At 42.2% G+C, this 23863-nt stretch overlaps 1 protein-coding gene across 1 annotated transcript in view; it reads right to left on the bottom strand.

Annotated features, from left to right (window-relative positions):
• tcerg1l (transcription elongation regulator 1 like) overlaps positions 1–23863 on the bottom strand; it is a 947310-nt gene that overhangs the window by 286355 nt on the left and 637092 nt on the right. The window contains exon 8 of the mRNA XM_070876773.1: positions 12037–12191. Within this exon, the coding sequence (XP_070732874.1) occupies positions 12037–12191 (155 nt within the window). The remainder of the gene's footprint in view (positions 1–12036; positions 12192–23863) is intronic.

The raw sequence follows: 23863 nt of genomic DNA, 5'->3' as shown, positions 1-23863 counted from the left end.
CTGACTGATTCCTGCTGGAGATACAGTGGGAGTCCCGCTTAGGGAGATGGTTTCTGCTGGAGTTACAGTGGGACTCCAAAAGAACCCTCAATAAATTTGGGGTCTATATCTATCACACACAAAAAATACATTCCATTTGCTGTTATTCTGTCTGTATAAACATTCAACAATCCTTGCACATTTTTTTTTGTAAGCATTAATACCACTCTTTCCTAAAATATCAAAAGCAGCACTTTCGCTTGATAATAGTAATCGCCTGAGGGGGGTGGAAATGGAGATAAGATTCTAATATGGCTAATGTAGCAAAGAAAAATTCTGAACCAATGTTCTATGATCCACAAGTGCAATTGAGCAAAGCTCCAGGAAATTACTATTTACCATCATCAATTCAGCAGTTGAACATGTAATGTATTTTAACAGAAATGACAGTCTGCATTAAAACAGAAACACACTGTACTCTAAACAGAAAAGCAAACTATCCCTGAGCATTGACACACATTCCCTCTTCAAATAGAGAAAGATACTCGGGTAGATTTTATGTTCTGGATGGAAAATGCTGCTGCTGCAGAACAGGTGAGTAGGGACAGGCAAACTGCAGAGTTCACCATCAGCACTGCATCAGATCTCCACCCTTTTCATCAGATTCCCACCCATTGTGTGCTGCAAGTCATCTTCTCTGGGCTGTTTGGCTGGCCAACAGTGCTCTCACCCCAACAACAAGAGCCTCATTTCAATATTATAATGAATGTTAATGCTACTTAAATTAGCATGGACACAATTTCCTGATTTCCGCACCCCCGCCCCCCACCGCCCCTCCATCCGTGAACTTGCTGTGCATTCTGATTGCCCAAATAGAATGTATGCTCAGAGTTAGAATGACAGTTGACTGAGGCCAATAGTACATTATCTCTCCTTATTCTCCTCAACCTCTACACATCAATTGATGCAGTAGACCGTGCTGTCCTCCTCCATCGTCTCTTCAAGTATCTTGCATGGTTCCATTCCTATCTATTCAAACACATCTAGTGCATCGCAGGCAACAGCTTACTGTCCCATCCCTGCGCCATCGCTTCTGGAGACCCCCAAGGAACCACCCAAGTTTGAGGAAAAGTGTCTTTGCAGGCTCCTTTTCAGCAGGGAGTTAATAATGTAGTGATGCTAACTTTCTGAATTTGACAACCTGTTCTGTAGGATGGCTAAATTCAGTGGCAGTCAAGGTCATCACATTCTGCAACTTTTATGCCAGAGGCTCAGTTCAAGCTACCACAGGGGCCGTCAGCAGCTCCAATCAATCTGCAATGAACATGTTGGTCAAGCAAGTCACTGATGCAATGCTCATTAATCAGAAAATACTGGAAATACTCAGTCAAATCTGATGAAGGGTTATTCCTGACACATTAACATGTTTCCCTTCTTTACAGATGCTGCCTGACCTGCTGAATGTTTCCAGTATTTTCTGTTTTTGTTTCAGATTTCCAGCATCTGAGAAAGACGCATATTTGCTTTTTGCAACAATGTAATCAGTTTCCCCCTAGAAATGCAGCAACAGAATAGAAAGCACTGCATTTTTTTTTGCATTTTTTGCATTGTAGCACTCCCATAGTTTAGGCATTACAGTCTACATAGCACAATGCACCTGACTGGGGTCAATGCTGTGTAAATTACCTGCACAAACAGGTGGCATACCCAAAGGAAAATGTCAAGTAAGACTTCCCAACAATATGCTTTAACAGGCAAATTGTTCAAGTAATCATGCCACAAAATGTCAAGGGGCATACAGGGTAAGTTAAAGAAAAAAAGGGAGGCTTATGACAGATACCGAGGGCTCAATACCGCAGAAACCCTAGAGGAGTATAGAAAGTGCAGGGGTGAAATTAAAAAAGAAATTCGGAAAGCAAAGAGAGAGCATGAAAACATGTTAGCAAGTAAAATCAAGGAAAACCCAAAGATGGTTTCTAAATACATTAAGAGCAAGAGGATAACTAAATAAAGAGTAGGACCTATTAGAGACCATAAAGGTAATCTGTGAATGGAGGCGGAAGAAGTGGATATGATTCTTAATGAATACTTCGCATCTGTTTTCACAAAAAAGAGGAGCGATGCAAACATTGCAGTCAAGAAGGAGGAGTGTGAAATATTAGATGAAATAAATATAGTGAAAGAGGAAGTATTAAGGGGTTTAGCAGCTTTGAAAGTGAATAAATTCCTCGGCCCGGGTGAAATGTATCCCAGGCAGTTAAGAGAAGCAAAAGAGAAAATAGCAGAGGCTTTGACCATCATTTTCCAATCCTCTCTGGCTACAGGTGTGGTGCCGAAGAACTGGAGGACTGCTAACCTTGTACCTTTGTTTAAAAAGAGAGAAAGGGATAGACCAGGTAATTACAGGCCAGTCAGCCTAACCTCAGTGGTGGGAAAATTATTGGAAAAACTTCTGCGGGACAGGATAAATCTTTCTTTAGAAAGACACGGCTTAATCAAGGACATTCAGCATGGATTTGTTAAGGGAAGGTCATGTCTGACTAACTTGATTGGATTTTTTGAGGAGGTAATAAGGAGGGTCGATGGGGGTAGTGCATTTGATGTAATGTATATGGATTTTAGTAAGGCTTTTGATAAGGTCCCACAGGGCAGACTGGTCACGAAAGTAAAAGCCCATGGGATCCAAGGCAAAATGGCAAGTTGGATTCAAAATTGGCTCAGAGGCAGGAAGCAAAGGGTAAGGGTTGATGGATGTTTTGTGATTGGAAGGCTTTTCTAGTGGGGTTCCGCAGGGCTCAGTACCAGGTCCCTTGCTTTTTGTGTTAGCTATCAATGATTTAGACTTGAATGTAGGGGGTATGATTAAGAAGTTTGCAGATGATACAAAAATTGGCTGTGTGGTTGATAATTAAGAAGAAAGCTGTAGACTGCAGGAAGATATCAATGAACTGGTCAGGTAGGCAGAACAGTAGTAAATTGATTTAAATCCTGAGAAGTGTGAGGTAATGCATTTGGGGAGGGCTAACAAGGCAAGGGAATACACATTAAATGATAGAACACTGAAGTGTAGAGGAACAAAGGGACCTTGGAATATATGTCCACATATCTCAGAAGATAGGTCAGGTAGATAAGGTGGTTAAGAAGGCATATGGAATACCTTTATTAGCCGAGGCATAGAATACAAGAGCAGGGAACTTATGTTTGAACTGTATAAAATACTTGTTCGGCCACAGTTAGAGTACTGCGGGCAGTTCTGGTCATCACATTACAGGAGAGATGTAATTGCACTAGACAGGGTACAGAGATTTACGAGCCTGTTGCCTGGACTGGAGAATTTTAGCTATGAGGAAAGATTGAATAGGCTGGGTTTGTTTTATTTGGAACAGAGGAGGCTGAGGGGAGACCTTATTGAGGTGTATAAAATTATGAGGGGCCTGGATAGAGTGGATAGGAAGGACCTATTTCCCTTAACAGAAGGGTCAGCAACCAGGGGGCATAGATTTAAAGTAATTGGTAGGAGGTTTAGAGGGGATTTGAAGGGAAATGTTTTCACCCAGACGGTGGTGGGGGTTTGGAACTCACTGCCTGAAAGGGTGGTAGATGCGGAAACTCTCACCACATATAAAAAGTACTTGGATGTGCACTTGAAGTGCTGTAACCTACAAGGCTACAGGCCAAGAGCTGGAAAGTGGGATTAGACTGGATAGCTCTTTTGTCGGCCGGCGGGGACACGATGGGCCAAAATGGGCTCCTTCCGTGTTGCAAATTTCTATGATTCTATGAAAATGTGTCCTATTTCACATTTACTGTTTGCTCAAGTCAGACTCTAACAACCCTACAGCTTTTTTTGCTTACCATACTCATTTGAGCAGGACACACATTCAAGCTGCAACTTACAATTGAAAACTGAGCATATTGAGATCTTCAAAGGGGCTCATTTCTAAATTAGTGTGTACAACCTTCATGATAATTTACTAGCACACAGAATTGGCTGCTGGTTCAGTACATATCTGTTACTTCAACATGTCAATATTACTTCTCTATTTGCATAACAAGATGGTATATAATTGTAACGGTAGTTTTTTTCCCACTTAGTAAGTATCAAACCATGCTACTTGACATTTATAAAAGTTAGGTTATGTTCAGCAGTAATTTGCATACCAGTTTATGCAAGCCCATTCATTACCTTAGATATTCATTGAATTTTCAGTGCTATTTTAAATTGTCAATATGATCCTTCAGATTTAAAAAACCACAGAAAATATAAAATACAATTAAATTTTGCTCTTGAAATTAGTTGAAATTAATTAAACTCTCATATAAGCAAGTGATCAATCATTCCAAATAACTTTGTTCAATTATTGTCAATTTAGATACAGGTACTACATTAAAAAACTTGACATGATTGTACCAAACTAAATGTAGACATTTAAGTCTATAATTTTTGTAACCTACTTTTTCATTAATTGATTTTGTAATTTTCATTTAGTTCAACTAAAATATGGTCATATAGCTTTATAAAGACTTAAACACTTGCAAAAGACATTGACATGTGAATATCCCCATCTGTATCATTTTTAAATCCAGTGATTCCCTATGCTATACATGTCTCTGACATACTAAAAGTAATTTTTAACTTTTCTGCCTGAACCTTGTGTGATGCATCTCACGGCTTCAATAGCATGGCTGCCATTGTGGAGGGATCCATGTCTGATGTATTCAGACTATTGCATCCTTGGAGCAGGTGGCAGGTCCGTGGCCATAAGCTGCGCAGCTCCTTATAGCAGGGACCTTGTTACAATTCTCAGGAACCCTCATGAATGTTCAGACTGCAGCAGTACAGGCCTTCTACTGCAACGTGAACTTCTCACTGGACAGCTCAGAGGTCCCTCAAGCCAGAAGGGAAACAGTGGAAGACTTAGTCAATGCCACTCCTTCCCTGCGCTCTGACATCCCTCAGTGGACAGAATGCCATAGAAGCCGAGAGAAGGTGAAGATCAGAATAGTCAGTGGGTGTTGATACTGCCTCATTCCACTCTCACAGCAGCCAGCCTCCCTTTCACGAATTGACAGGAGCCTGACTGCAGGCAGGCCCAAGCTGCCCCCGCAGCTTCTGGAAAGCTGTAGCCTGAAGCCAACCCATCTGTTGTCCTAGCTGTCAGTGACCGAGAGCCAACTTGGGTCCCAGAGCCTGATATCATAAATCAGCTGCCATCCTCTAGCCCTTTTCCTGTTTCTGGGACACTAATTAAGAGAAACACCAGATTAAATGGCTATGCACAAAAGATATCCACAGAGGAAACACTGTTGTGGAAAGATTTAGTTAGATATTGAAAAGATAGACTTTTCTGTGCAATAAATGTGGTGGCATTGCAGTGGTTGGTTAGGTGGAGGGATTAAATGAAGTATGACACCTTAGGAGAAAGTATCTGCATAAGATTCCTGGGGATGGTTCTTTTTTTTGGTGCACGAGTGTCTTGGGGGGGGGGGGGGTCCTTTCTGGAGACTCTTCCTTTGATAGCTTGGGCACCCTGCAGAGATTCCAGGTTAGCCTTCTCCTCCAGGTAACATGCAGAGGGAGATTCCAAAAGGGACCCCAATTATGTTGCACAGTGAAGTCTCCTCAAAGCAACCAAGTCACTTAGAGCACTCTATCCCAATATGGGTTTAAAACCAAAACCAGATAAGTATGGAGAGAATTGAACTAATACAGTTTCCAGTCACTTTATCTTTCATTTTTTAAAAAGGAGGGAGAGAGAAAACAGGGAATTATAGACCGGTCAGCCTGACATTGGTAGTGGGTAAGATGATGGAATCAATTATTAAGGATGTCATAGCAGCACATTTGGAAAGAGGTGACATGATAGGTCCAAGTCAGCATGGATTTGTGAAAGGGAAATCATGCTTGACAAATCTTCTGAAATTTTTTGAGGATGTTTCCAGTAGAGTGGACAAGGGAGAACCATTTGATGTGGTATATTTGGACTTTCAGAAGGCTTTCGACAAGGTTCCACACAAGAGATTAATGTGCAAAGTTAAAGCACATGGGATTGGGGGTAGTGTGCTGACATGGATTGAGAAATGGTTGTCAGACAGGAAGCAAAGAGTAGGAGTAAATGGGTACTTTTCAGAATGGCAGGCAGTGAGTAGTGGGGTACCGCAAGGTTCTGTGCTAGGGCCCCAGCTGTTTACACTGTATATTAATGATTTAGACGAGGGGATTAAATGTAGTATCTCCAAATTTGCGGATGACACTAAGTTAGGTGGCAGTGTGAGCTGCGAGGAGGATGCTATGAGGCTGCAGAGCGACTTGGATGGGTTAGGTGAGTGGGCAAATGCATGGTAGATGACGTATAATGTGGATAAATGTGAGGTTGTCCACTTTGGTGGTAAAAACAGAGACAGACTATTATCTGAATGGTGACAGATTAGGAAAAGGGGAGGTGCAACGAGACCTGGGTGTCATGGTACATCAGTCATTGAAGGTTGGCATGCAGGTACAGCAGGCGGTTAAGAAAGCAAATGGCATGTTGGCCTTCATAGCGAGGGGATTTGAGTACAGGGGCAGGGAGGTGTTGCTACAGTTGTACAGGGCCTTGGTGAGGCCACACCTGGAGTATTGTGTACAGTTTTGGTCTCCTAACTTGAGGAAGGACATTCTTGTTATTGAGGGAGTGCAGCGAAGGTTCACCAGACTGATTCTCGGGATGGCGGGACTGACCTATCAAGAAAGACTAAATCAACTGGGCTTGTATTCACTGGAGTTCAGAAGAATGATAGGGGACCTTATAGAAACGTTTAAAATTCTGATGGGTTTAGACAGGTTAGATGCAGGAAGAATGTTCCCAATGTTGGGGAAGTCCAGAACCAGGAGTCACAGTCTAAGGATAAGGGGTAAGCCATTTAGGAGAAACTTCTTCACCCAGAGAGTGGTGAACCTGTGGAATTCTCTACCACAGAAAGTTGTTGAGGCCAATTCACTAAATATATTCAAAAAGGAGTTAGATGTAGTCCTTACTATTAGGGGGATCAAGGGGTATGGCAAGAAAGCAGGAATGGGGTACTGAAGTTGCATGTTCAGCCATGAACTCATTGAATGGCAGTGCAGGCTAGAAGGGCTGAATGGCCTACTCCTGCACCTATTTTCTATGTTTCTATGTTTCATACAGCACCCAAACTATTCTTGGAGTTTTCATTACACTATCTTTTTATGGGACAGCTTGCATGTGGCCTGCAACTGATGCTGCCCCTGGAAATTGGGTTACAGGCTATCCTGACATAAAAAAGTGCAATGAAAATTACTTATTTGCATTGCTACCTTTGGGCACAGCCAAGCGAGACCCATTTCAAAAGGCAATCAGAAGATCAGGGGTCAGCACTATCGGAGTAGAGATTTGGCCTTCGCTCAATTTTCTAATCCACAGTGCCTCTGCTGCAGATGCTCCTGGGCACTAAGGCCTGGAACATTAGCCCTATAACAAAAGCAAAATACTGTGGATGCTGGAATGATTTTATATTCTTCATTCCTTTGAAGATAGTGCTGTCAATCAATCATGATCAAAGAAACAGCAATGCAGATTCCACTAATATTAAATCACAATATCACGAAGACCCCATGGAATGCTAAATATGCATTGTCTGTAATCCTAGCTGGTTCAGTAACTACAGCTGCAGCATGTTGATTTGACACATATCACTTGGCCATTTTCACATATACTGGCCAGCTATTATTGACACAAAACACATTAATGTCTGACACAGTACATTAACAAAATCCTTATAAACTATACCTGATTGTATATTGAACTACAGGGAGCAATTTACAAAGCAACTTCCCTCCAACACCAGCACAAACAGGACCGGGAACAAAATCAATTACCCTACCTTTGAAGTGGAGTTAAAAGACAGCTGCTTCAAAGCTATTAGCGATTTTTGTCAGTAAAAATAAACCAGCACAAATATTTCAATTGGAAATAGTACATCATTGGTGTATCACGAACAGGCTGCAGAAATGTACTAGACTTGTTGGCATTTAGCCTGTTATTATCATGGCATGACTGAACTTTACTTGCCATTGATACAACTTTTGGGGCAGCCTTAGATATTCTCTTGGGTCCAGCAAAATAAGCAGTCTGAACATCTTGAGGAGTGTTCCTGTACTGCCTAATATATACAAAATGATAGCCCAGGAATGTTAAATAGGATTAATGGAGAAAAACCATTAATATAAATCTGCAAACTTTTTTTAAAGTCAACACTTAACATAATTAATTCCCAAATTCTATCGGTGAAAAAAAATCAAGAATCTTGAAATATGGCATATAATACATGCCTGAACACCACATGGATTTACATTTCAGTTCCACCAAAACATCTTAAAAGCTTTTCTCTTTTCAGAGCTTAATGGGCATTCTGTGGAATAACGGAATTTTGTGTTTTTATTTCAGTTTTTTGAAATTTGCAAGTTTTTGCTTTTTAAACACAGTTGCATTTCTTAGGTAGGACACATCCCCTTCTTTGAGGCACATTATATCGGCATTATGATGAAAAATTACTGCCTTACTTCATGCATATATATCGTGTAGTTACTGACAAGTGATGTGCAATAATTAGTTTACAACGGGTGAAGGGGGTGCAAAATTCACAAGAACCCCCCACTGTGTTTGGGCTCATTCGAAAGGAAATTTAATTTGGGACTATCTGCCGAAATGTTTGGAACCCTAAAGTGCTTATGGAAGAAACTACGAACTTTAATAGAATTTTGAACTTTTACAAGACAAATTCAAGGCTGTGGGCGGGCCCAAAGAACTAACAGGAGACAGCCTGATTAACGAGACTACCTGGGTGTGAGGGCTAAAGTAACCTGTCTGGAGAAATGGGTATTCGAGAATCTTCCTCCACAAGAGACATTAACATTACAACATTACCCAGAGCTAGCTAACCATCAACTTGAAATGGAAAGCCATTTCAGCTTATACATCACAAAGAGGCCCAATCCAGCAAAAAACTAAGCACAAAAGGGCTTTGCAATTACCAAGCTAATATTTCCATCAGAAAACAGTTTTCAAACATCAACCCACCCAAAACATATCGACTTTTAACGAGCCCGCCGAAATATTACAAAGAAAAGCCAAGCCCGCCAAATTTAAACAAAGAATTCTGAACTGATTTGGTGCCAAGATTAGAACCACTGATATCGTATAATTGGACCCCTGTTTCAACAGAGGGTTTGCCATACTATACCAGGTGCTATACTGCGAGTATGCCATCAAGACAAGGAGAGAAACCAACGCAACAGTTGTAAACTAACTTCTCTAGCCTCGAAGTCCTGAAGTCCTGAAGGAAGGAAGAACATCACCGTTGTGGCAGCAACCGACCACAACCAACGTGGTTTCAACGGAAAATCATCGCGATCGACCAAACTTGAAACAAAACTCCAACGGGAAAAAACCGAAGAATCGAAAAGTTTCCACTCTACAATCTGATCCTGACTTACCAACGGATAAAACATTACCTAAAAGACTGTAGAAACCTATTCCTAACCAAGGAAAACGGGTACTTACCCCACAGATCCAAAATGCGCCTTATCGCATCAGCGGACTCAACCCAACTGAAGATTGCACAACAAGAAGTCTTCTCCGACGTTCGGGGTACGGCAAGCAGATCCTACCACATCCAGCGAACCCCGAAACCGCGATCTACCGTTAACTGTCAAAAGGATTGGTAAGCATAGTCCCTGCCTGCCCTGGAGTCTAACTTAGCTAGGATTAGGTATTGGGAGGTGGGAGGTGTAATTCTATTGTAACTCCCTTTGAATGTAATGTGTTGTTCTCTATTAGAGTCATTGTAAGCTATTGTAACTCCCTCTGAGTGTGTAAGGTATTGTTCTTTAATAAGTTTGAATAAGTTTTGACATTGTATTTTCTTATTGGAGTAATTATGAGTTTGTAATTTTCATGACTGTAATAAAATCAAAGTTCTTTTGCATCAAACCAGTGTCCTTTGCACTTTGTCACATCCCCCAAATAAATCCAGAGTCTAGAACCCAAGGGAGTGGGAGTGATTCGAACCGCTCAAGTTGGTCAGAAGGGAACCTGACCCCCTCATAGAGACCACCCCCTTACACGAGGTAGCATATTTTAACGTAAAGGACAGGATGTTTGATATTACGTGCATGAGTTAATACATAGCACTCTGGGTACAATGGGTTTCCTACACTTCTATCTGAGCTAATACGAGCAAAAAATGTTAAATGTAGGGACACTGCACAGCAACAATATCTAATCTTTGAGCTCATTAAGTGCACAGTTAGTAGATTAACAAATGGCTCAATAACATTACTGTGGTTCTTCGGTTGAATGCCAGCAGCATTTGAACGTGTGTGTTTATATTCACAGAGAATGATCAGTCCCAGCCAGTAAATTTTAAATGCTTTGAAAGAATGGGTGGTGGCATTCATTACAAAAACCCTGAATTAGTTAAAAAACCCAAGCACCTTTACACCCAGCTTGACACAGCACCAAAGTTACATATACTTCAAGCAAAGCACTGTGAAATGGCTTCTCTTTAGTGGCCGGGGAGTCCACAATCTTTTATAGCAACATAATAGTGGCCGTATAACTGCACCCTGTAATTTTGGTGCTGCTTCGATAATAGTACTGTAAATTATATTTGGTCTGTTGGAAGCACCAGGCTTCATAGACTGAATTACTTCTCGTTTCATATTTTCTAATGAAGTTGTCATTGCTTTGCACCAACAAAGCCTTAAAACAATACACCTTGATAAGATGTCAACAAGATAGATCTCCCTTCTGGCAAAGTTTTTATTGAACTATCAGGAAAATAAATTATTAGCAGTGTATCTCCAAGTCTAAATGAATAATCCAACCTGACCCTGAACTTAAAATCCATGATTTGGATGTGGACACATTCTGCTTCATTTACAGCCCTAGAGTCATACATCACACTGATGTTTGTGCATATTATTTGCCATATTAAAAACATCTTTCTCCTTTAGGTTCCACCCAGGCAATCTATCATTGCTCAGTCAAAACGTCAGGCTGGATAACTTCTCAGGCTCAATGGCAGCTTGACTCAGCTACTATGAGGCATGGAGAAATGGCAAAGGATGAATCACACTTCATTTTTGCCTCTCTTTGTAGTGAGAATTACCTGCCTTTCGCTCTACACTTTTTTTGGGCGGGAACTTGACACACAGAGTCACAGCAGAGCAAAGCCTTTCTCTTTTTGGCACAGATCAAAGGGGTATCGATATTTGATGGTGCCATGACCTTTTTTTGGATGCTAAACAGGTGCTGAAGCCTACAATATGGCAGATAGCAAAAGCATACTACAAACTGGAAATACGCTGCCCGCCATATTGATATGGGCAAAAAATACACGTCCAGGGCCCTTGCCCAAAACAGGCATTAGACCCTTTTCTTATGAAAGTAAGGAATCCAACATCTGTTTGAGGCCCCCTCAGCAATATTGGTCTGCACTGAGGCACCCAGCGCTGATGCTAGCTGCTTTCAAGATCTACATGTGGTCTAACAGGGACTGCTGCAGACCGGCACCAAAAAGGCAAGTTTGTTAAAAATACTTATCTGAATGTGCTGGAAGGTGCTGGCCACCGCTTGCCCTCCTCTCTGACTGCGACCTAGACTCCTACCCCTCCCGCCTACTTATCACCACCTCCCCTGATCGTCACCGCTACCCTCCCCGATCGCCCACATCCTCTCGTCTCTTTTAATGGACTTAGGCAAGGGCCACTGCGATTTGAGACCTTCTCGCTGGCGAGTTTCCTGGAGATGCCCATTAGATGTCTGCAGCTTTTGCTGCTTCGATGATAATGAAGCCCGAGGCCCAATATTAGGTGGGCCTAAGGTCTATCCATCGAGGCTCACGGATGGTTCCCTGTTCCCCCTGCGTGCCCATTTTTTTGGGCACAAATGAATTTTGCCCCCCCATTTCATTTTGGTGGAAAAAATATGTTAAAATACTGAACATCTCCAAATAATAGACATAATATAAATCATTTATGTTGTTGGTACTTACATGTTGCCAATTCTATTTTACGCTTATGAGGCGGATCTTGAATAATTTTGCTAATATCACCTCGGCCTTCAAGTTCCACTGGTTTTTCCCACACTGACAGTTGTATTGAGGGGTTGAAGAAGAAAACACGGTCATCTCCAGTCCAGACAACACACCTGTGCATAGAAGAAGTTACACTGATAAATAATGGACAGAAATATTGCTGAAAACGTCTTGGTTTTGATTTTACTGAATGATTCCAATATGGTAAATCATTTATCTAAATTTAAAGCACAACTGAGAGTTGTGTTTTTAGCTCTTTTTGTATTGCATCAGTGGAAATCACATACCATGAGAACAATGATTCTGCCCTTGTTTACAGAACAATAGTGATTGGATCACAACACAACACAACACAACTTCAAGAAATGGATCCAAAGGAAATTTGCCTTAAACAAAATAGAAATTAATCCTATTTACAGTTTGTTTGAACTCACTAATGCTCTTTACATGGTGACAATTCTGCAATATTTAATACACAAACATATATACATAAATTACACTGACACCTAGATTTTAATAGTTGTCACAATTGCAAAGAACTGGTGTAACAGATAACTAAATTGTAGTGTCAGTTCCCTTTATAGTTCTTACTTCTTTATCTCCCTGTTTCAAAGAAAAATTAAATCGCTCTTTAGATCTTTCTGCACCACTCACCATTCCCAAGTTGAAAATGTGGGCACAAAACCTGCTCCCTGTTTCCTAAAATGCTGCTCTTTAGTCTGAAACAGCCCAATTTTAACCTAATCCGCTCGATGTGAATGGGGCAGGTTCGGGTCGGTCGTCCTTTTACATCCCACATAATTTTTCGCTCCATTGGATTCTGCATGGAGCTAGCTGGCAGGAAGTGACTTTGGCAGGGGAAGGAGGGGGCAGCAGATCTGGTGGTTGGGGGGCGCAGGTGGGGCAGAGCTACAACAGGGACTAGCATGCTTGGGTGTCCAAGGTGCCCGCTAGTCGAACTGTACAAAAGAACTCATATATATATGTGTGTATTAGTAAACTCAAGCCTTGAGGTCATGAAAGCATGCATTAGGGTTTTATCAACAATGAGAGAGATGTAGAACATAGTCAATGTTTCAGAGGTAGAAGAATGCAGTCTTGGTGACAAATTAGTGCAATAGATGTGAGCAGATAGACAGGGCTTGATAACAGAGTTAGAGGCAGAGGTACATAGGAGTTGGAAATGATACCAGCCCAATTCTCAACATTATGATGAAGGAAATTTTGACTAACCAAGGACTTGATACATTGGGGCCGAAATTCACCCCCGCCGGAAACGGGTCGCACCGACCGGTTTTCTTGTGTTTTGAGGTAGCCCAGCTTGCAAAATTCAGCTCTTTGTTGTTTTTTTTCGAGCGGGGCGGAAGTCGGTTATAATGGAGGTTGAAGTGGGGACAGGAGCAGAGTGTCTGTTAAAATGGGGGTAGAAGTAGAGGCGGGACGGACTCTCCGCCACTGTCAGTCATCAGCGCCGGGCTGGTGACTCATCATGCAGACGCATCACAATGTCGCTCCCCTTCAGTTAAAGGGGAGAGCTGCTGCGAGCTTTGCAGCTTTTTAAGTTAGGTCCACTGGGCCACCAGGGACGGTTTCGGCCAGGCCAACAGCCTGGCACCCTGTTGGCAACCCGGCCGAACCCAGGGGCATAATTGTCGGGCTGACCTGGCAGTTGGCCAAGAAAAGAAAGTAAGATGGTGGCTGCGGCAGTGGTGGCCACACTGCCATTTTACACACACTGCAAACACAGTGCACCAACAGAAAAAACAGTCGGGGGCACTGAGCGACGGCCAGAAGATTTTCTAAGGTGAATTTTGCTTGTGGAGCGCGACATTGGCAGTTAGGACACCACCACGTGGCCGCCGCTTTCCGGCGGTAAATGCCTTATCGGGAGACTGAATTTCGGCCCCATAAAGTTGTATCGCACAATTACATGCTCAAAGTTAAGGGTGGCAGCAGAGAGGTAGGATTGGATAGCACGGTGTAAATGTGAAGTAAAAGTTATATTTGTGAACGTTGTTGTGAGGGGTGGATGCAAATAATGAATAGAAAAAGTGATCAGCACTCAAATCCTGGGGCACATCCAATTGACTGCGTAGGCATGGAAAGAAAATCTATTGAGGAGATGTAGTGACTTTATTGGGACCGATGGTAGTGGACTCACAAGAGTGTGTTGTGTTCTGGAGATTTACAGCACTGTCGAAACATAGAAAATTGGAGCAGTAGTAGGCCATTCGGCCCTTTGAGTCTGCACCGCCATTCAATATGATCATGACTGATCCTCTATCTCAACACCATATTCCCGCTTTTTCCCCATACCCCTTGATGCCTTTTATTTCTAGAATAGAAAGCACAGTGTACAGAAAATGAGGAGCATTGAGTTCCTCTCATAGTCAGATAAGATGCCATTAGTAACTTGGACCAGGATGGGCCTGGATGGAAGAACTTAAGGAATGGAGAAAGAGAGAGAGAGTGAACATGTAATTGGATGGCAGCGATATTTAAAATATGCTAGAAAGAGTAGCTTAAAGATAGAGTGATAGTTTGAGAAAATAGAGCAATTGTGAGTGAGTTTGAAGAAGGGGTTGATGCCAGAGGATAGGTTGGCAAACATAGTTACAAGACAGGAAAGTTGGGTAGTGACGAGCTGTGCCAGAAGAGGTTTGAAAGAATAGGCGGTGAGCTTAACGCATCAGATGAGGGCTGAGTGAAGGAGATGGGGTAGAATCTGCAAAGTGTCGAAGGACACGGGTAGTTGCATTGGGAGGAGGTATAGGAGGAGTGAGGAGAAGAGGGGCTGAGGAGGCAATGATGGCTGTGGATGATCTCCATTTTGAAAAGAAAATATTCCATGAGGTCTTCACATTTATTATTGTAGATAAGGATTGAGGGCAGGATGAGTCAGAAAAGGTGGTTTGTATTGATGTACGTGTTCATGAATTATTCTTGATCTCTGAAAGATTTTGGCATTTTATAGCCTTCTGGACTCAGCATTGCATTCGACAATTTCAAACCATAACCTCTGCCCCTATTTTTTTCTCTTTCCCAAGGCAGCTGTTGATGTTTCTGCCATTTCCATTTACACCCTATCTCGACTCAACTTTTGTTTCTTAACTTTTCCCATTACCTTTTGCCTTGCACCATCATCCCTTTTTTCTCTTAATCTCTTACGCCTTCCACCCTATCACAGACCTTCCCTTTTGTTCTTTCATTCCCTCCACTCTTTCCCTGCCCCTATACTTGCTTAAAAACCTGTTACATCTCTTAACTTTTTCCAGTTCTGACGAAGGGTCATCAACCTGAAATGTGAACTCTGTTACTCTCTCCACAGATGCTGCTTGGCCTGCTGAGTATTTCTAGCATTTTCTGTTTTTATTTCAGATACCAGCATCCGCAGTATTTTGGTTTTGTGGTAGTTAAAATGCAGCATTAGTTAGGTCAAGCAGCAGGTAGTCAGTCTGCCGTCTTAGTTGTAGATGTTGAGGAGCCGTGGGCAACCAAAAGAGAGGAAGCAAAGAAAATAATAGATGCAAAAACCATTTCAACTGCTGACTCATCAGGTAAACTCATTGTGTGCAATAGTGCTCAGCAATACAGACTGTGAAGGTCTGAAGTTCAGTTATGGTCAGTTGATTGCAGTTTGGGTATCACTGGGACACTATAATTGCCTTCAGTGTCGATATAGTAAGGAAAGGTGGAAAAGGTTCTTGTCTTGACAACTATTTAATAACACCTGATGGAAAATATATATTTGTGGTCTTGGGTGAAGAGAGGGTCAGACTGGGCTGTGATACCCTCTTTGACAAATATCCTGAAAATAAAGGCTTACACATGAGGAGACCAAAAATCCTTGGGCTTTCCAACACACACACTCTAGTGGGAGCTTGACAGGAGAGCTACAAATTAGACTGAGCTCCAGAAATGTCAAATGCTGGCCTTACATCAGGGATGCTGTGGGGCCTTGCAAGGGGAGAGCAGAGCCTCTACCCACTCTAAACAAGACCATTGACATAGGAGAAGACAGGGCTTGGGGCAGGGACTCACGAGTCTGGGAGTTTTCATGTCCGCAGCCTAGACATCTGGCTTGCTGAGTGAACCATGGTGTACAGGTCTGCAGAATGGTAGTTGTGGGCCCCACCTGAGGTCCAGGTCTGAGAAATGGCCTGAACTCCAAAGAGCCATGCCAATGTAGGGACATCCCCCTGAACTTGTGAACTCTGATGGGCTCGACACCAGAGATTCCAAAAGGGGTACATCCCAGCACTTATGTTAGGAAGCGGCCACTGTGAATTTGTGGCCCTGAAGAATTGCCACATGGACTAGCTAAATGATTCCACAGGCACTAGCAACAATCAAATCTTAGCCAAATCACTGTCTTTAGAAAAGGATGAACAGAAAGGGGGAAAAACTGTGTAAAGAAAAAAATCTCTCTTTAGAAGAAATGGGTGTAGCTATGCTGTTCTTCATTGGCTGGAACAATAGAAATAGGTAAAAGGGGCAGAGGGGTTAAAAATTAGACATATTCTTGATCTCCACTGCAACTAAAAAGAAATTGCTACTCGCCAGTTCTATTTTGCTATTTTCATTTCAAATTGACAGCCTGCATCTGTCTTGAGTGTTTTTAATACTCAATACTACTCAAATAAACCACCACTTTAGATCTGAATTCAAGGCAATAGCTGTACACTTACTGCAAAGGCAATACCCAGGAATTATCAGGATCAGACTATATATTCTGTAGTTCCATTACTTATTATAGAAAAATTACCCTATACATCAATGTTTATAGCATGGATAGAGCATTATATATACTGTGCATATCAAATAAAATACATCATCACGTAACTCACGTATTACCCCGATGCTCCATTTCAAACTTAATTACATTCAAACTCCCCTAAGACTGAAGCTGTTTCTACCAAGGATTCACAAGTGCTTTCAAGCACTTAAACTGTAACACTCCAGATGGTATTCTGTAAAGGTTTGCTGGAGAGATAAAGCTAGAATTCACTGCATCAGTGAGAAAATGTAACAGTAACCTGGAAAAATCTAGTGAGAAAAACATAGAACAATTTGTGAGTATGGTTAGAATGAGCAAATAATGAGATTCCAGGTGTGATCTGTTAGGACACTAAACAGAGGAATTGTAATTGCATCCCGTTTTCAAGTATTTTTGCTTGAGTGTATTTTAGAGTGCATATATCTAAAAATAAACTTACTGCCTTCAAAAAAAAACAGAGGAATTGTCTGTGAAAGCAATCAACTTGCAAATAGGAATGCAAGAGTTTCCAATTAGCAGCAGCACTGGAAGTTAAATCACCAAAACAGAGCTTAGCCATGATAGATTTCTTCACACAGAGAGTGATGAGAATGTGGAACTTTAAAAAAATTAATTCCTGGATGTGGCTGTCGCTGGTAAGGCCAGCGTTTATTGCCCATCCCTAATTGAGAAGCTGGTGGTGAGCCGCCTTCTTGAACCGCTGCAGACCTTGTGATGAAAGTACTCCCAGTGTGCTGTTAGGGAGGGAGTTCCAGGATTTTGACCCATCAACGATGAAGGAACGGCGATATATTCCTGAGTCAGGATGGTGTGTAACTTGGAGGGGAACTTGCAGATGATAGTGTTCCCATGCGCCTGCTGCCCTTGTCCTTCTATGTGGTAGAGGTCGTGGGTTTGGGAGGTGCTGGCGAAGAAGCCATGGTGAGTTGCTGCAGTGCATCTTGTAGCTGGTACACACTGCAGCCACGGTGTGCCAGTGATGGAGGGAGTGAATGTTGAAGGTGGTGAATGGGGTAACAATCAAACGGGCTGTTTTGTCCTGGATGGTGTCGAGCTTCTTGAGTGTTGTTGGAGCTGCGCTCATCCAGGCAAGTGGAAAGTATTCCATCATGCTCCTGACTTGTGCCTTGCAAATGGTTCAACGCTTTTGGGAGTCAGGAGGTGAGACACTCAGCGCAAAATACCCAGCCTCTGGCCTGCTCTTATTGCCACAGTATTTTTGTGGCTAGTCCAGTTAAGTTTCTGGTCAATGGTGACACCCAGGATGTTAATGTTGGGGGATTTGGTGATTGTAATGCTGTTGAATATCAAGGGGAGGTCATTTGACTCTCACTTGTTGGAGAAGGTAATTGCCTGGACTTGTGTGGCGCAAATGTTACCTGCTACTTATCAGCCCAAGCCTGAATGTCATCCAGACCTTGCTGGATGCGGGCATAGACTGCATTATTTTCTGAGGAGTTGTGAATGGAACTGAATGCTGTGCAGTCATCAGCGAACATCTCCACTTCTGACCTTATGATGGAGGGAAGGTCATTGATGAAGCAGCTGAAGATAGTTGGGCCTAGGACACTGAACCTTGCAGCGATGTCCTGTGGCTGGGATGATTGACCCCCAACAAGCACAACCATCTTCCTTTGTGCTAGGTATGACTCCAGCCAGTGGAGAGTTTTCACCTTGACTCCCATTGACTTAAATTTTACCAGGGCTCCTTGATGCCACACTTGGTCAAATGCTGCCTTGATGTCAAGGGCAGTTACTCTTACCTCACCTCTGGAATTCAGCTCTTTTGTCCATGTTTGGACTAAGGCTATAATGAGGTCTGGAGCCGAGTGATCCTGGCAGATTCCAAACCAGGCATCAGTGAGCAGGTTATTGGTGAGGAAGTACCATTTTATAGCCTGTCGATGACACCTTCCATCACTTTGCTGATGATTGAGAGTAGACTGATGGGGTGGTAATTGGCCAGATTGGATGTGTTCTGCTTTTTGTGGAGAGGACATACCTGGGCAGTTTTCCACATTGTTGGGTAGATGCCAGTGTTTAGCTGTGTTTGGTTAAAGGTATGGCTAGTTCTGGAGCACAAGTCTTCAGCATGACAGTCGGGATTTTGTCAGGGCCCATAGCCTTTGCTGTATTCAATGCGCTCAGCCGTTTCTTGCTATCATGTGTAGTGAATCGAATTGGCTGAAGACTGGATTTTGTAACGTTGGGGAACTCAGGAGGAGGCCGATATGGATCATCCACTCAGCACTTCTGCTTGAAGATAGTTGCAGACAGTTGAGCCTTGTCTTTTGCACTTGCATACGGGGCTCCACCATCAATGAGGATGGGGATATTCATGGAGCCTCCTCTTCGAGTTAGTTGTTTAACTGTCCACCACCATTCGCGACTGGATGTGCCAGGACTGCAGAGCTTTGACCTCATCCATTGATTGTGGGATCACGGAGCTCTGTTTATATCATGCTGCTTCCGCATCTTAGCATGCATGTAGTCCTGTGTTGCAGCTTCACCACCAGGTTTGTACCTCATTTTTAGATACGCCTGGTACAGCTCCTGGCATGCTCTTCTGCACTCTTCATTGAACCAGTGTTGGCCCCTTGGTTTGATGGTATTGTTAGAGTGACGGATATGCCAGACCATGAGGTTACAGATTGTGATGGAGTACAATTCTGCTGCTGCTGATGGCCCACAGTGCCTCATGAATGCCCAGTTTTGAGCTGCTGGATCTGTTCTGAATCTATCCCATTTAGTACAGTGGTAGTGCACACAACACGATGGAGGGTGTCCTCAGTTTGAAGATGGAGCTTTGTTGCCACAATAACTGTGTGGCGGTCACTGCTACCAATGCTGTCATGGACAGATGCATTTGCGACAGGTAGATTGGTGAGAACGAGGTTAAGTAAGTTTTTCCCTCATGTTGGTTCTCTCACCACCTGCTGCATGCTCAGTCTGGCAGCTATGTTCTTCAGGTCTCGGTCAGTAGTGGTGCTACCGAGCCACTCTTGATGATGGACATTGAAGTCCCCCACCCAGAGTACATTCTGAGCCCTTGCTCTCCTCAGTGCTTCTTCCAAATGGTGTTCAATATGGAAGAGTACTGATTCATCAGCTGAGGGAGGGCGGTAAGTGGTAATAAGCAGGAGGTTTCCTTGCCTATGCTTGACCTGAAGCCATGAGAGCTCATGGGGTCTGGAGTCAATGTTGAGGACTCCCAGGGCCACTCCCTCTCTCCTGTATGGGCCAGGACATACAGGAATTTGGTACATTGGCTGAAAAGTATGATTCTGTAAGTATGATTATGTCAGGCTGTTGTTGCCTAGTTTGTGGGACAGCTCTCCCAATTTAGGCATAAGTCCCCAGATGTTAGTGAGGAGGACCTTTCAGGATCGACTGGGCTGAGTGTGCTGTTGTCATGTCTGAAGCTGGTGCTGAGGTCGATGCCAGGTGGTCTGTCCAGTTTTATCTTTATTATTGTTTCTTGCATCAGTTTGTTACAAGAAACAATAATAAGTTTGCTCAGCCATTGCAGAGTCAACTGCATTGGTGTGGGTCTGGATTCACATATAGGCCAGAGTGCAGATATCCTTCCCTAAAGGACATTAGTGAACCAAATGGGTTCATAGTTACCTGTATGGACAGTAGCTTTTTTTAAATTCCAGATTTATGTAATTAAAGGATTTTAAATTCCCAGCTGCCATGGGGGATTTGAACTCATATTTTCAGATTATTAGTCCAGGCCTGTGGATTGCTAGTCCTGTAATTTAACCACTATGCTGCTGTTCCCAATGCTCTCACATGTAATGATTGAGGTGAATAGCATAGATGCATTTAGGGGGAAGTTAGTTAAGTACATGAGGGACAAAAAAATAGAAGCATGGGTAGATAGGGTGAGGCAAGCAAGGTGGGAGGAGGCTCGTGTGGAGCATAAACACCGGCTTAGACCTGTTAGGCCAAACTGCCTGTTTCTGTGCAGTAAAATTCTATGTAATCATAACTTAGCAAAACAAATAATCCATATCTAATCAAAAAATTTCAATTTGTGGCTGAAAAAGGAGGGGCAGAACTTACATGAACAGTGGTGGGAAACTGACAGGATCAGATGGGCCACTGGTTTTACATCCTGCCTGCTTTTATGTTCCATTAAAAGGTAATGGGAATAAAGTAACATTTCTGTATCCTCCTTATGGACTCGGGTCAAATATTTCCAGTTCATATCAAGTCATTCCCATTCAACTCTCTACATCCAATGAAAGTACTGTGTATAAGATTTACTTAAACTTACCTATGGAGCAAATTAATCAAAGTGCTCACATTGCTTGTAACTAGATGCTCTTTAAAAATACTTTTTTATAAGTTACACTTGCCAATAATCTTCAGTATATATGACCTCAGTCTGGCTGACAGCCATTTCATAATTGCCTTGCCACTCACAATCAGCAATGATAAGGGATAATAACTGCCACATGATTAAGATTGTTATCGTTTCAGCAGGATAGATATCTTGGATTATCTTAATGAGCCAGATAACCGAGCATCTGCAAAGATCCTTTGTGCTATACTAGGACATGGACCATAAGAGAAATGCTGAATAAATGTCACTCCATTATTTCTCACTGTATTGTACGCTTTTATTTTTCGTTTCAAATTAATTTAAGATTATTGATTTAACCCGAGTACCTATCTGAAGTTTAATGTGAAAAATTTCGATTGGGGAAAATTTCCTCTCTGTGCTTGGTGTAGCAAATTAGAAATTAATACATAAAGAAAAGTTTTATGATTCTGAAGCACTGAACACTGTTGTGCTTTTAAAAGCCTACACCAGCTAGCTTGAGAGGCCTAGATATAACTGATTGTCCCACGACCAAGAGTTAGTAGTTTTTCTTTATTGTTTTTCATAAACCAAGGAGCATAGAAAATAGACTGTTCAGTACAGTACAGGCCATGGGAAGTTGGAATAACTGTGTAAATAGCATTGTGAGTTGGATTGATTGTCCAAGGGTAGGTAAGGTTTGAGTGAACTGACACACAAACAGGACTGTTTCTTAGCTCAGTACTCCAGCAGAACCTAAGTTAAACTGGTAAATGCAAGACCTTTAACACCTGTGATGTGGTATCGAACATTGCAAAATCAAAAATAACACGGAATATATAGGTTAATATAATTCACCTTCGAGTCTTTACTGATGGAGTATATATCAAGCAGAATATGTTATGACAGTCAAGGAGGTTTTGAATTGACAGATTAAATTGGATAATGTGCTCTTCAATAATATGAATGGTTTCTGCATTGCACACCATCATTTCACTACTTTGAAGAAGTACATTTTTAACAGCCTTTCACTTTTTAGAGCAGAATACAACTATATGTTCACAGCTGGATGTCCTATCTTTCCTGTCATGACAAAAATGACTACATTTCCAACATTTTGATTTCTCTTTGATGTTCAGTATGTGGTAATTAAAGACTTTTGGATATATGCTTTTTCTTAATCTAGGTGTTGTTCTCCTTGGAACAGAGAAGATTAAGAGATTTGATCGAGATGTTCAAAATGAGGGGTCTGAACAGAGTAGATAGAGAGGAACTGTTCTCATTGGCAGAAAGGCCAAGAACCAGAAGACACAGATTTAAGGTGATTGGCAAAAGAACCAAAGGCAACGTAAGAAAAAACTTTTTTACGCAGCGTGGTTAAGATCTGGAATGCACTGCCTGAAAGGGAGGCGGAGGCAGACTCCATCTTATCTTTCAAAAGGCAAGTGGATAAATATCTGAAGAAAAAAAAATTGTAGGGCTACGGGGAAAGGGTGAAGAAGTGGGAGTAGCTGAGAGCCGGCGGGCTCGATGGGCCAAATGGCCTTCTTCTGTGCTGTAACCATTCTATAATTCTATGATCAACATCTAAGCTTTCAGGATACATGCAAAAACCTGGTGCTTACCTGTGAAGCAGAGGTGTTAAGTAGCTTAAATTGGACAGTGAGTTTGGAAAATAAAATTAATGAAAAAAAAAATGGTGAGGAACTCAGAAACTCCATTTTAGATAGAGTTAATCTGTCACATATTTTTCATTTTTATGTTACTTAGCATTTGCCAATTCTATTGGCTGTTCCAGATCTTTCAGCCTTAATTATTTTGCACTAAAAATAGTCGAATTTTCATTAGTGTCAGATTTTAATTGATTTTATAGGAACATAGGGGCCAAGTTTCGGCTTGAGTTGCTCCTGTTTTTTTTGGAGCAACTGGTTTAGAATGGAGTATCTTAGGAATTGCAATTCTCGGCATTTAGTTTGCTCCAGTTCTCGTCAGTTAGAACAGTTTCAGTTTGGAACAGATTTTTTTTTCAAAAGGGGGCGTGTCTGGCCACTTACGCCCATTTTGAAAGTTTAGGCAGTGAAAACATACTTCAAACTAACTTAGAATGGAGTAAGTGTAGATTTTTGTACGCTCAGAAAAACCTTCGAAAATCAGGTGTAGGTTACAAATCAGGCGTAGGGAATGGGGTGGGGGGGGTTTAAAGGGAAGTTTACAAACATTAAACACTTCAGTTTTACAAATAAAGAGCCATCATCAATAATAAATGATAAATACATCAATAAATCAACCAATAAACCAATCAAAAAAAATTAATAAAAAATAAAAAAAATAAAAAAATCAATAAATAAACATTTTCTACTTACCGACTGCAGCACTGGGAGTCCTCCAACAGCGTGCTGGGACAGCCCCCCAGTGTGTCTCTGTCAGTGTCTCTATCTCTCTGTCTGTCTGTCTGTGTGTCTCTCACTCTCTGTCTGTCAGTGTCTGTGTTTCTGACAGCGAGGGGAGGGGGAGAAGAGGGGTGGGAGGGGTAGGGGGATAAAGGGGGTAGGGGGATAAAGGGGGTAGGGGGATAAAGGGATGGGGGGAGGAAGGAGGAGGGAGGTGGGGAGGAGGAGGGAGGAGGAGAAATGGGGGAGGGCGGAGGGGGAGAGGGGGAGGAGGGGAGAGGGGGAGGGAGGGGAGAGAGGGAAGGAGGG

This window comes from Pristiophorus japonicus, chromosome 3 (genome assembly GCF_044704955.1).
Source record: "Pristiophorus japonicus isolate sPriJap1 chromosome 3, sPriJap1.hap1, whole genome shotgun sequence".
NCBI lineage: Eukaryota > Metazoa > Chordata > Chondrichthyes > Pristiophoridae > Pristiophorus > Pristiophorus japonicus.
Note: the sequence above shows the minus strand (reverse complement) of the source record. Positions and strands in the feature narration are given on the sequence as shown.